Source organism: Bubalus bubalis, chromosome 9, assembly GCF_019923935.1.
Source record: "Bubalus bubalis isolate 160015118507 breed Murrah chromosome 9, NDDB_SH_1, whole genome shotgun sequence".
Lineage (NCBI taxonomy): Eukaryota > Metazoa > Chordata > Mammalia > Artiodactyla > Bovidae > Bubalus > Bubalus bubalis.
In genome coordinates this window covers 8,728,169-8,742,360 of record NC_059165.1, presented here as the reverse complement: position 1 = coordinate 8,742,360, position 14,192 = coordinate 8,728,169, and the positions used below count along the sequence as shown (strand labels likewise).

At 39.3% G+C, this 14,192-nt stretch overlaps 1 protein-coding gene across 14 annotated transcripts in view; it reads left to right on the top strand.

The window, feature by feature from the left end:
• Positions 1 to 14,192, top strand: part of PAM (peptidylglycine alpha-amidating monooxygenase) — a 315,491-nt gene that overhangs the window by 178,049 nt on the left and 123,250 nt on the right. For all 14 annotated transcript variants that reach the window (XM_044947270.2, XM_025292177.3, XM_044947278.2 and 11 more), the window contains one exon: positions 3,351 to 3,408. In XM_044947270.2, the coding sequence (XP_044803205.2) occupies positions 3,351 to 3,408 (58 nt within the window). The remainder of the gene's footprint in view (positions 1 to 3,350; positions 3,409 to 14,192) is intronic.

Here is a 14,192-nt window from a genome sequence, read left to right as displayed (position 1 = left end):
AATTACATGTGGTTCTCATCCATTCTGAGTATAAATAGTAGTTCTATTTATTCTGTATCAGTCCATCCTAAAGGAAATCAGTCCTGAATATTCATTGGGAGGACTGATGCTGAAGCTGAAATTCCAATACTTTGACCGCCTGATGCGAAGAACTGACTCATTTGGAAAGACCCTGATGCTGGGAAAGATTGAAGGTGGGAGGAGAAGGGGACGGCAGAGGATGAGATGGTTGGATGGCATCACTGACTCAATGGACATGAGTTTGAGTAAACTCCAGGAGTTGGTGATGGACAGCGAGGCCTGGCGTGCTGCAGTCCATGGGGTCGCAAAGAGTAGGACACGACTGAGCAACTGTACTGAACTGAACTGACTGATCCATTATTAGTTACATCTAATTAGTTCGTTTTTTAGTTTTTTGTTTTTAATCGAAAGAACCAACTTGCTGAATTTGACATACGTGTCTATGCCTGTAACTTGTCTATTCCAAAACAGCTTGAGGGTGGCTTATGATAAAATCAAAGGTAAAATAAAACCCCCAAATTAGAAGTTCAGATTTAAAAGAACTTCTCTTTGGTTTGCTTTTCATTGCAACCTTTGGTTCCTTTCTTGTTATAAGTGTTTACTTAGCGATTTTAAATTTACTTTTGATTGGCATTCGCTTCTAAGTCATTGATTGTTCGTATCGCTGAGTGACCTGTAGTGCCTAAGGCACTCTGCTTGTGTTCAGATCCCAGCTCTTCACTTGTTAATGCACATGGTCACTGGTTAAAGTGGGAAGGATAGTTTTTTTTTGTTTTTCAGTAAAAAACTATTGCAAATAAGGAAGGAGGTCCAGCGTGAGTTGAGTTCACCTTCGCCGAAATGAAAAGGAAAGGCCCTGAGGGGGCTGAGGCGGTTAGTCCAGGAGACTAGGCCATCTGGATTTGTTGATTGGCACTTCTCCAGAGGAAAAGCAAACTGGTCCGATCGTTATGACAGGAGGCAGTGATGTAAATTAGAGCAAGGCAGCCAGTGGCCGAGAACTAGGGCAGAATTATCTCCTTGATGTGAGAAGACAGTTCTGGGTGGAAGATTTACAATGCGCAGAGGCAGAGGAAGGATTTACAGTTGCCAGCCTTCTAAAGTAACTGCACTAAGAGGGGTTCAGGAGCCGATCTGCATACTGCTAGGTCTTGGCTAGAGTGATTGGGAGTTACCTAGACCTTGGTCTGCCTCATCTGTTAAATGAGGATAATAGTAGTACTTGTATCGTGGGAATGTTTTAAGGATCGAAGGAGTTATACAGTACGTGTAAAGTGCTTCGAGCAGTGCTTGCTCATAAAGCTCTCAACAGATGCTAGCTACTACTCCTACTATCTTTAAAGGAGTATCTCTGTATCGTATTAGGCTTCCCAGGTGGCCCTTGGGGTAAAGAATCCACCTGCCAACGCAGCAGACCTGGGTTTGATCCCTGGGTTGGGAAGATTCCGTGGAGGAGGAAATTGCAACCCACTTCAGTATTCTTGCCTGGAAAAATCCCATGGACAGAGGAGCTCTGGCAGGCTACAGTCCATGGGGGTCGCACAGAGCCAGAAACAACTGAGCACACACACACCTATCATATTGGACTGTTTTTGTTATTAAATGGTATAATACACATAAAACATTGAGAACCATGCCTGGCACATAATAAGAATTCGGTAACTATTGGCTGGAAATAGTAGCAGCAGCAGCTATGTGTGTGTGTTAGTTGCTCAGTCGTGTCCTACTCATTGAAATCCCGTGGACTGTAGTCCGCCAGGCTCCTCTGTCCATGGAATTCTTCAGGCAAGAATACTGGAGTGGGTTGCCATTCTCTTCTCCAGGGGATCTTCCCAACCCAGGGATCAAACCCAGGTCTCCCACATTGTGGGCAGATTCATTACCATCTGAGCCACCAGGAAAGCCCAACAGCAACAATAGTAGCCACTAATATCTTTCAGTCCTGAAATACTCATAGCTCAGGATGATCAAATAGAAGGGAATCTTGAATTTATTACTGTTTCTGTTAGAACAGAATAGGCCTGTTTTGTAACATTAGAAATTCAAAGATAGGAAAATATTCATGAGTAATCTTGTACGTGATTGTAAGATCTTTAAGCATTATTAATATTTTGCGAGTATATTTCTGAAGTTCTGGATACAGAAGCTACATCTCCAGCATTTATGTGGCTTAACCTTCTTGCTGTGCAACCTTCAACATCTCCCAGCCTGTTTCCTTCTAACCAAAATAAAAGTGAACCTAAGTAAATATAAAGCCTGTTAAGAAATGAAGCAGATTGTTCAACTAGAAGAAATAGTGTATACAAAAGTAATGATAAAGACTGAATCATATTTATGTAATTTTTATAATTTTAAGATATTTCTTTGATGTGTATTTGAATCTCCTTGCAACACGGAAATGAAAAAAGAGGTTCAAATTTCACAGTTGTGGCGCTGACCAGTAGGTTTAAAGAAACTCAGATGATCTCTGTCCATGTTTGTGGAGTCTCTTGATTCCACCACTGTGCAGTAATAATCCATAAAGTATGAGTTATTAAATGGGTTCAGTCTCTATTTGTATTGGGTATATTACCAATCACAGCACATACTTCACTGCATATGGATTTTCATTAAGAAAGTGAATGCACATATCAACAGATCCCCATTATCCTTACTTTGCAGTTTTTATCAATAAAATCTTATTGTCAGTATATTTAATAGTGGAAAATAGCAACTTAGATAAGAGACTGATAACTGGAAAAGAAAGAATAACTTGAATTAATGTTGATTTCTTCAGTGCTCTACATAAAAATTTTAAAGAGAGAACAACCAAATATATGTATTAAAACCACCCTTTATTCACTGTGTCTTTGAAATTAATATTTTAATTCTGTTAAATTAATAATTTAATAAAGTAATTCTGGAAATTAAATATTTAATTATGCATATAGCAAAGATGGTCAAAACTAACGCCTACATTTTAAAATCAAATGCATTGAAATATTTTACTATTTATGTAGAGTGTTTAAAATGTTGCCTTTTAACTGTGACAGTACTAGAAATATTACTCATAAATTTATTTTAATAAATAGGATTTAGCATCATTTTACAAATCAGATTATATATAGAATTTTATAAATAGCATTTAGAAGAGAGTCATAGAAAAATGTTTCGAGTACCTAAGTTCTACACTTAGCCCTTGCATTCACCTGGCACCCAACATTTGACAGATAACCTCACCTAACTGGACCAGTAGTCCTTTTTCAGTCACAGAGCCCATGCTTTTACAAGTTATTTCTTCTTCATTAGCAGTAGTTTAATTTGAATTTTGTGTCTTTCTTTCTTCACAGTCTGATACGTACTTCTGCATGTCAGTGCGTTTGCCAATGGATGAGGAAGCCTTCGTGAGTAAGTATTAATTGGACGGTGCAGAGGGGTGGGCCATAGAAGGAAAGGCAGCTATTTGAGATCAGTGAAAGGTTCTCTTTGATGGTTATGAGCGCATTAATCTTCTACTGTCAGTTTCTGAAACGCATTGATAATGCCTAATGCAGAAACACTACTAGTGAGCCACTGAGAGACAAGCTTACTAACTGTATCTGGAGAGACTCATGAGGAATGGTAGTTAAGGGGCTGCATGCAGATGTCAGTGGCCGCAAGTACCATGTGGCCCATTTATAGAGAATTGGCTTTCTGTCTGTGGCTGGATGCTTCATTCCACTCCACTCAGTGGACCCTCTATTTACCTGCTGGTTCATGCTATAAATCGACTGCACTTAGATCAGCATTGGGGGATGTAAGATTTAACTTGTCTGACAGGTGGATGGGTAGGAAGGCATGGAAGAAGTAGAGAATAAGAGAAGGAAGAACAGGAGGGAAGGAGAGGGGGAGGACAGACTCTGCCGTCTATAGAGTCAGGGGCACTTAAATGACAGCTCCTTCCACAGCTGAGCCTTTCAATCAGACGGGAAATGTGACAGAGCACCATCTGTTTTCATCTGGGTAGTTTTAATTTAAACATGCTTTATGACAGACTTTCAACTGTTTGGGGAAGATGTGTGATTGGCAAATTATTCATGGATTTGCTCCCCTTGCCTTACTTTTCTGTTTTGAAAAGTTGATTTTGAAGAGAAAGTGCTGGTAATGAGAGTTTGTACTTTGGTGCCTTGAGACTAACCTCCAACTGGGCTGTCTGAAATGGCGATTATGTGAATCACAAAATGTGTATAGTAGCCTTGGGGCCATCGGAGGATGAACTTTCATGAGGCGTTCTTCACAGAAAAATATATTACAGATCTTCAAATCCAGAACAATGTGCATCAGTTTTTTTTCACATATTTTGGTGGCAGTCACAACAGAAAATACAGCCCATACCAACACTCTCTAAACAAAACTTGCTCCATAGTTAATTCCTAGAAATAAGTCAGACCTTGGAAAGCTGAGCATTGCCTGACTGACATTCCTTTGTGTAATCATTAAATATTATTAGGAAGAAAGTTAGAAAGTTGGTGCTTCTAGATCCTGAACTTTAAAAGGGACAAAAGTAATTTTTAAATTTCGAATTGTCATGCTTTGAGTAACACTAAAAGTGGTTTAGGATATAAATTCATAATTAAAGTACTAACAGTAAAGCTTTCTTCAATCATATCCACATATTTGACAGCCTAGGAGAAAATAATGTTTGCTAATAAAAAGAAACTGTACCTGAAGTTTTTCTTTACTAATTTTGTATTTTCTTTGTCCGAGTTTGGGGTAGACTTGATTGCTCCTGTTTTTGAAGAGAAGGCCACTCTACACACCTGTGTAAATATGTTAGTCGTGTTTTAGAGCAGTATTACGGGTCTCACATTAACAGGTTCCTGGTTTGTTTCTGGAGGTAGTGGTAAATGATGTCAGAGCTGGTGACTTGAAGGCCTATAAATATATATCCTGGAATGTGTTATTGCACTCCTAATAGAAATGTGTTTTCTTTCACATAACTTAAAGTTGAAAGTACAAGTCAGTATATTCAGTCAAGAAAAATATTCACAGGAAACGCATAAAGGGCTATATTAGAACCAGGGTATTAAATGTTGTCTATTTTTCTTAGGCAACTTGAAGGATCTTATAAGAATTATAACTACCAGGTTGGCCAGAAAGTTCTTTCGGGTTTTTCCATCAGGTGTTAATGAAAATCCCAAATGAACTTTTTGGCCAACGCAATATCTTCAGTATTTCTTCTTTATTTCTGGGAGGACTGCATGAAGACTAATCATTTTGTCACCTGTTCAAAACATGATTATCTTCAGTGTTAATCCTTTAATTTACCACCCCCAGGAGATTTTTGGTTGCCATTGTTTACATAATTCAGCAACCACAGAAGTTTAGGTGTAGGCAAAATAGAACTGGAAAACTGAAAACCAAAGAGAAGTACCAATTCTTTATATATTTGCATGTGTAATCTCATTAATTCTTAGGATGACACTGTTGGTTGTTCTGTTTTTATAGAGAAACGGAAATAGGAACATCTGTGTCTGTGGTTTAATCAGGTCCTAGGACAGTAGTGGTCCTATTAAAGGAATACTTTGTTCCTAGAGTCAACCCACCACCAGCCATCGTTTACTGAGGACTTGCCAGACACTAAGATACTGAAAACTAGGCATATTTAAGCTATTTTACAGAAGAAGCAAGAGGTCAGAGAGCTTAAGGAACATGCCCAAGCTTTTTACTGTGTGTGTGCTGCTTACCTGAATGCCATTCAAATCATAACAGATGTAGTGTGGGGATGATGGCATAGGGACTGGGGGGAGAAGTTAGCAAATGCATAGAAGCAGCTGAAGTAGAGCAGAAGCGCACTGCTATCTTCCTCACACGGGAAACAAGCATTCCGTAATTCCTTACTGGGAACACTCTGGGCAGTTCTGCAAAAAAGGTAAACTGCAAACTGTCTTACAAAATAAAACCCAATACACATGAAGATGTAAAGATTTGCAGAAGGAAAAGGGCTTATATGTTGGAAGGGTAATTATACATAATGTATCCTAATTCCCAAAGTGAAAGGTAATACTTGTTGGGTAACCAAGGCTTTTCCATGAATGAAACTTTGGCCTTTTTGTGGGTTGTCTGAAATTCTGGGTCTCAGGGCACCTTATCATAAGATTAAATGTGGTTAAAAATGAAGATTTACAAAGACCTGTAAAACTTTGTTCATTTAAGATACTTAAAAATATTTTATATTTATATATTTAATATATTTATATTTTATTTTTATATATTATATATTTAAAGTATTCTTAATATGAAATAATATTTTGTATTTAAATTTTTATATTTTATATATATATTATATTTTGTTTTCATTGTGCTGTAAAAATATTTGAATGCTACAGGGCAGGAATCGAAACACAAACATAGATAATGGACTTGTGGACACAGTAGGGGAAGGAGAGGGTGGGACAAGCTGGGATAGCAGCCTTGACATATATACATGACCACGTGTAAAACAGCCAGCCAGTGGGGAGCTGCCGTGTAACACAGGGAGCCCAACCCAGTGCTCTGCGATGACCTAGAGCGGTGGGATGGGGGGAGGAGTGTGCGAGGGAGCCTCAAGAGGGAGGTTTATATGTATACATATAGCTGATTCATGTTGTACAGCAGAAACTAGCACCTAATTATAAAGCAATTATAGTCCAATTTAAAAATAAATTAAAAAAAATTTAAAAGCCAGCAGGCATGGTAAGGACTCAGAAGCTGCTTGCCTATTACATGAGGGGATACTAAAAAAAGTGTTCTGTTTGCCCATTTTCTAAGGCAATATATTGAAGAGTAGACAGTTTACTCTTTTGTCTTAAACTGTAATTGTTTGAATATAAGGGAATAATTGTTTTTTTCTTTTTAAGAAAAACCACTTGTTCATAAATCAGCAAATTTTTAAAAATCCTATTATGTGCCAGTTATTGGACTAGCCCTGGGGATGTGGTATGTTACAAATTCAAGGAAGTCACAGCATGGCAGGATTCTAGGAGACAAGAATACAAATGTTACAACATAGGAAAAGGACTTTCTCCCTTGCTTTTTAAATTTCTGAAGAAATTCCCAAAAGGCAGACTGTTTATGAGGACTAAAACAAACTCTTCTGATAGTGGTAAAACCCCAAATTACGTTTGAGTAATTTTTAATTTTGGCTTTATGCTTATGCAACTAATTATGTAACATGTAAATAAACATGTTTCTTAATTTTGAGAGGATACCATCACAGTTGTCATGGAATTGTATGTGCATATGCCTGTAATATGTACATACAAGCCTATCCAACGTGCTTGATGTGTTTATATGTTGGTGTTGAGTTACTAAATATGAATAAAAGTAGGTATTTGAGAAAATACTCTAATGAAGATAAGTATAATTTTTATATTTTTAAGAAAATCATAGCTTCCTCTAGAACATTGCTTTTGTTTTTGTTTTTTAATAAAGAGCCACAGAATTGGAACGGGTGAGGGTATGAGAAAATCTACATTTGACCACTGAACTGTGATGCTGTCTAAAAGGTGTTTTATAGACACTCAGAAGAATTGGCTCTGACAGCAGCCCACTCAGCCAAGAAATTTGACTGTCATCTTCATCCACTTGCTTTCCCTCACATGGATGACCAGTAAATAAATGTGTCTTTTCCTTAGTGAATGATGGCAGGTCCCTGTCTATCAAATTGCACTATACAAATGAGATAGAAGCATCGAATTTAGAAATAGACAAAAATTCATCTAATGATGTGTTGCTTTTCGTTTTCTTGGGCTTTTCTGTTGAATGTAGAACACGGCAGAATTGTGCGGTTAGATTCGGATATTTCCAAACGTGAGCTTTCTTAAACAAAGCACATGTTAAGGTGATATTGGGGTACTTCAAAAACTGTGGGCATGGTCTAATTTTGATCGTGTTTATGGGTCAGCTACATAGTATGACTGTAGAGACCAAGGTCTGGCAGGGTACAGTGCTCATTTACCCGTATCTTATGGCCTTGACAGCAATAAATATTGAATAGAAGGGTGTGTGTGTGAGTGTCCGTCCCCGTGCAATTACTCTGTCACCTTTCTGCTCCCAATTAGTTGACTACACATGCCCTCCCTTCTCTCTTCACCTAGGGTTTTCTCCAACATGAATAATTTAGTCTCTGTCTTCCACATGACCATCGGGTACCTTCCAGCAGGCACCCTCGGAGGCTATTCTCATTTCTTAGTGCAGGCCACTTGGAGAGAGCTGAAATAGCACAAATAAGATGCAGTGTACTGGCGGTCTGTGATGACTAGATAAAATCTCATTCGCCTGCTGCTCATCATGAACAAGAAACTGTTGCTATATACTCTCTCAGCTCTGTATTTCTTGAATGTCTTCTATCATCTGCTCCAAATATCCACATTTCCAACATGACAACCCCCAAACCTCCAGAGTTTTGTCAGGTAATAAAAAAAAATTAGGAGGAGTAGGAACCATTTCATTATATTTTATGGAAACTGAGAGTTAGAAATGTCTTCAATTGATGCATCTGGAGGTCTCCAAAAAGTAACTGACAGGTTGACAAAGCTGTTTTAATGCCATAGTGTCAAAATGCCACCCCTCCTCACTCCCCAGAAAATGGCCAATTCTTAAAGCCCAGGGTTGAATCAGGTTTGCTGTGTAAAATGTCCTTCAGTGTCTGCAGCTTCTTGGCATTTTGACAGTTGTTCGAAGTAACCATTTCAGCTATTGCAGTGGGGACAATTTCAGTGGCCAGCTCTGAAAAGACCAATATGAACTATTTCAGTCAGAAAAAAAAAAATCTCATGAGAGTGATGGCAAGGTTTGATCTGGATCTGGGAAGATGGTCTGTTTGGATCTGCAGAGGGAGGAGAATGTTCTAGCTGCCAACCATATAAGCGCTAAATTTTTGGAGCATATTGGGCTCACACGTGAGCCTCACCTCTTGCAGGCTGCACAACCAATGGCAGTCACTCAGCCTCTCTTTCCTTCAGCTTCATCTGTTAAGGGAGGAAGGACCAGACTCACAAGGCCGTTGTGAACCATAAGTGAGCCATGCACAAGGTAGAAAGTGAAAGTGTTAGTCGCTAAGTTGTGTCCTACTCTTTGCGACTCCATGGATGTGAGAGTTGGACTATAAAGAAAGCTGGAGTGCCGAAGAATTGATGCTTTGGAACTGTGGTGTTGGAGAAGATTCTTGAGAGTCCCTTGGACTACAAGGAGATCCAACCAGTCCATCCGAAAGGAAATCAGTCCTGAATATTCCTTGGAAGGACTGATGCTGAAGCTGAAACTCCAATACTTTGGCCACCTGACGTGAAGAACTGACTCATTGGAAAAGACCCTGATGCTGGGAAAGATTGAAGGTAGGAGGAGAAGGGGACGACAGAGGATGAGATGGTTGGATGGCATCACCAACTCAATGGACATGAGTTTGAGTAAACTCCGGGATTTGGTGATGGACAGGGAGGCCTGGCATGCTGTGGTCCATGGGGTTGCAAAGAGTAGGACACGACTGAGCTCTGAACTGAACTGAACTGGACTGTTGCCCAGCAGGCTCCTCTGTCCATAGGATTTCCCAGGCAAGAGCACTGGAGTGGGTTGCCATTCCCATCTCTGGGGGATCTTCCCGACCCAGTGATCAAACCCAGGTCTTCTGCATTGCAAGGAGATTCTTTACTGTCTAAGCCACCAGTGAAGCCCGCAGGGTAAGCCTTCAGTCAGGGTTAGTGGGTGTGGTTAGTAGGTGAGAAGGGCAGCCAGTGAGAGCTCAGACTGGATGTTGGAGGTTGTCTTGTTGGAATCATGGCGGAGTGTCAGAGACCGCTGGAGGATTCTGGAAAGGCAATAAGGGGACTGTGGGTTTGCTTTTCTGGGAAATTAATAGGGAGATGTTACAGAGATGACATTACAAAAACAGGGCTTAATGAAGCTTATGCTGGTTTATCTTGCATAGCCTGACTGATAAAGTCTATTTATTGATTGTTTAGTTGGTTCTGGCATATACCAGAAAGTTTCCTTTTAAAAGGTATATCATCTAGAAGTTTAATTCTTTTTGGTGCTGAAATTCCTTTATTCGGCGGTAAGGATTGTTTCACTTGAAATTTGCACTCGATTTATAGGCCCTCTCAGGTGTCTTATTTCTTGGTTAATTTGGCAACAGTCGCTTAAAGTCCTCATAAAACATGTTAAGGATTCTTTCTGAATTGTACATCATGGTCCAAGCTAGCGAGAGCTAACGACAACTTTTCTATTAAACTTTCTGATTAAAAATGTTCAAGCAGAGGTCTTTATTTTAGTGTAGAATTGCTTTATGGTTTGCGGAAAGCTGGCAGGAGATAATGTAATATGCCATTGCTGTGGGTTTTCAGCAAGCTGCCAAATGGACTCTGCTGCTGTGAGCTTTATAATTGTCTGAACCTTTCTCGCCCAACTGCAAGATTATGAACATTAAAGCTGATCATATCCTACACTTAAATTACCATTTTTGCATTATCTTCAGTTCCTATGAATAGTTCTTGAAGTATAATCTTTATTTTTTTTGGAAAGCAAATGTTTATGGGAATAATATTAAGGGCCAGGAATTTTAATTATGACAACTTTTGTACATTATTATTTCTTGAGCCTTATGCCTATTTTTCTCAATATTGAAAATGGCTTGAAAGCAGTAGGATTATTAGAAAACTGACTCTATCGCAGATGTGAATCACCAGGGGCCCCATTTGTATGCTTACTTCAGACCTGTGCCCTAAAATGAGTTTAGGTGATACAGCTAATTTTGTCTGATGTAATATAGGGTTCCAGTGATCTCAGTGATTAAATCAGTGATCTGATTTAATAAAACAATTCTAAAGGGTCAACTGATTTTTGCCTTCAAATGGTTTTATAAATTTGTTTTAAAAGAAATCTTGTTTTTACTGTTTACCCTGTACATTTGAAAGAGCTAGATAATCCAAGTTAACTAAAATAAGTTAACTAAACTCTTGAGGATGCTCACATAATAGAACATAGTCAGCCACTAAAAGTGTTGACTGCTGTCAGGATCACCTCTCATTCACATGTGAAATTTTGCAAAGATGCGCTTGCCTGGAATGGCCTCTGTAGATTCAAAAAAGATACTGATGGGGTAAGAGGCAGAGCTGATCTAGGGTTGACCATGAGCGCCTGTATTTTAAATCAGCTCCATAGGGTAATTCTAAAGCATAGCACTAGCTGAAAAGTACTGTTGACGAAAAATTGTTTAATAGCATGTAGAAATATCCACAGTATGTGAAATAAGCTGTTTACTGTGTATAATATGATTCCACTGGGAGAAAAAAAGAAACAAAGTTAACAGTTTTCTCCGATGATATATACAGGCAATAACTCAGGAATGCCTAATCTCTGGAGATTCAGACTTGCATTTGCAAGTCAGTTTTTCTTTATTTGACAGGTTAATTATCCATGTCTATAGTATTTCTTAGACATGGATAAGTGGAGTCCCTTGGACTGCAAAGAGATCAAACCAGTCCATCCTAAAGGAGATCAGTCCTGAATGTTCATTGGAAGGGCAGATGCTGAAGCTGAAACTCCAGTACTTTGGCCACGTGATGCGAAGAACTGACTCAATGGAAGAGACCCTAATGCTGGGAAAGATTGAAGGCAGGAGAAGAAGGGGATGACAGAGGATGAGATGGTTGGATGGTATCACTGATTCAGCGGACACAAGTTTGAGTAATGGACGGGGAGGCCTGGCGTGCCTCAATCCGTGGGGTCACAAAGAGTCTGACACAACTGAGCGACTGAACTGACTGACTGACTGATAGTATTTCTTTACTGCGTTCCTTTGCTCCCATTTCCAGTGGCATTTGGGAGTAGGTTATATGTGTACATTGTTATCTTCTAAATTGCATATTGCTTCACTTGGCTATGTGGGTTCTTTGAAATATTTCCACATCCTGAGTCTGGCAAATACATCAGAATTTGACATGCAGACCTGGATATCCTCTTTGGAAAGGAAAAATGGAGAGAAAGCCAAATACTAGATGAAATTCTCTCCTAGATCACATTTTTAGAAAATGTTATGGCCCTGATTGTAGTCTGATGTGAGCTAAAAGAGGCCATAAATCCTGAACAAGCTCATGCAATTAGAACAAATTTTGCTTAGAACTCCAGAAAATAGGCCTAGTTCTCTCTCTGCTCGGGATGCCCACACAGGTACTTTCAAGTTTTTCATTTCAGATGGCACTATTCTCCCGGAAATCCTCCAGCCTATGCACTTTCAGCATCATCACATTTCCTTTAATTAATGTCCTTGAGTCACTATTTCTGGAGTCTCAGGCCTTTGAACGTATTTGTTTTCTAGCCCTTACTGACACTTCCTTGCCTGTAAAATTTTCCCTGGTCTTATCCAACAGGAGGTCTGAACTGCTCACACCTACTGGGACTGAAGAACCACTTCCACTTAAGCAGCTGTCATCTTATTATTGAGTTAGAAGAGTCAGTGGCACTTTCAGTCTTATCGGGCGTAATCTTCCCCTGCATTCGCACAAGGCTGTGCTTTTGCCTTTTGGTCACCGTCTCAGGGCCACCTTTGTTTATTCTGCCCGTCAGAATTGCACACTTAAAGGTGCAGTTGTTTTCATTATTATCCGCTACCTCTCTTTCCCTTGGATCCTTTATTTCTTTCCGTGTATGTTCGGAGAAAAAGAAAGAAGGGGGAATTTAAGATATGATTTTTAATTGTTTTTCCATAGTCTATTTTGTGCAGTGTTGAAATCTCTAGTATAGTTGTCTGTGTATCCTGTGCTCATGGACCTTATTCCCTCGGGGTGGAGGGTCTTCTCTTACAAAGTCAGGACTAATAAGTAGGAGTGGGACAAACCCGGTGAATGAACCTGTCAGCCTGATCTTTTCCCAGTTGACCTCTGCCCAGGACTTGCAGCAGGCCCTTCAATGAAATCATCCAACTCTTGCCTTATTTTTGCTCTGTTTTATGGCATCTACTGTTTGATTTACATTTACACCTGGATATGCCATTCCTTTTGCTGGATGTGTGTTTCAACTTGGAGTGAGTTTTGCTTTGAGTTTTAATTATATGAATAGTTTGACAGTATATTCTTTCTTCAGGAGATGAGGAAGATGGCTAGTTGTTTGTTTCCACTCTGTACCAATAATTTACTTAGCATTTAAATTAGATCCTGAGTTTCTGGAAAATGTATAAGTCAGTGAGAATCAGTTTTTATGAGAGGAAACTCTGAGGGATTTTCTTTTGCTAGCACCTAAAGATATTGATTTGTTTCTCATTATAGAAACTGAAATTAAACACATATCTAGGAAGAGTTCAGTGTGGAACAAATGAGTGGTTCTGAAAATAGTATGTCAGAGAAGGGAAAAAAAATTAGAAAATGGCTCGAGAAGTTGTACTTTGAATAACGTGTGCCCTTTACAAAGGACAGTGAGAAGATCCTCTTCATAAGCAGCGGCCCCACACAAAACTCCTGGCTTTCCTTGCTAATGAAAAGCCGCAGAGACCGTGTGTTGTTGTCTGCATGATCTGTTCTTCTCCCAGCAGGTCTCCTCTCTGTCCCTACCTGAATCTTTTGCTTCATATTTCATTTTATAAATTTAAAGAGAGCCCACTCTTCTTCCAAAAAGGTTTTTGCTTTGTTTCACAACAGTACACACACTGCATTACTATAAGAAAAAACACAGTTAGAGTCTCCTGCACAGCTCCTAAGAGCTCAGAGCTTTCCCTAAAACTATCCTGAACCCCTCTGGTGCTTTTGTCTATCCCCATGGCTTCAGGGCTCAGTTTTTGAGTGGTTTCGAAACATGTAATTCTCTGACCTCTTCCTTGAATAAGAGACATGTAATCCCAATCTTCTCCTGGATCATTCCACCTGAATTTTTATCTGAGACCTCGTACTCACATTTTCATTTAACAGTATAATCCTTGATAAAATGCATGTGGCCGTGGTGGTTTATTACCAGAATTTCCAGAATGACTCAGTCATAAGGAAAGCTGTTCATATAATCCACCCATAACCAAAGAATCTAAGGGGACTGGAAACCATGTCATCATCTACATCGATTCTGAAAAAGCAGAGCAGTCAGCCTCTTGTTTGACAACCCATCATAGACTGGCATAGGCATAGATATTGAAAAAAAACAAACAGTGGGAGGTAGGTTTAGTCAGACTAAAGAGTTATAGTAACGCAGAG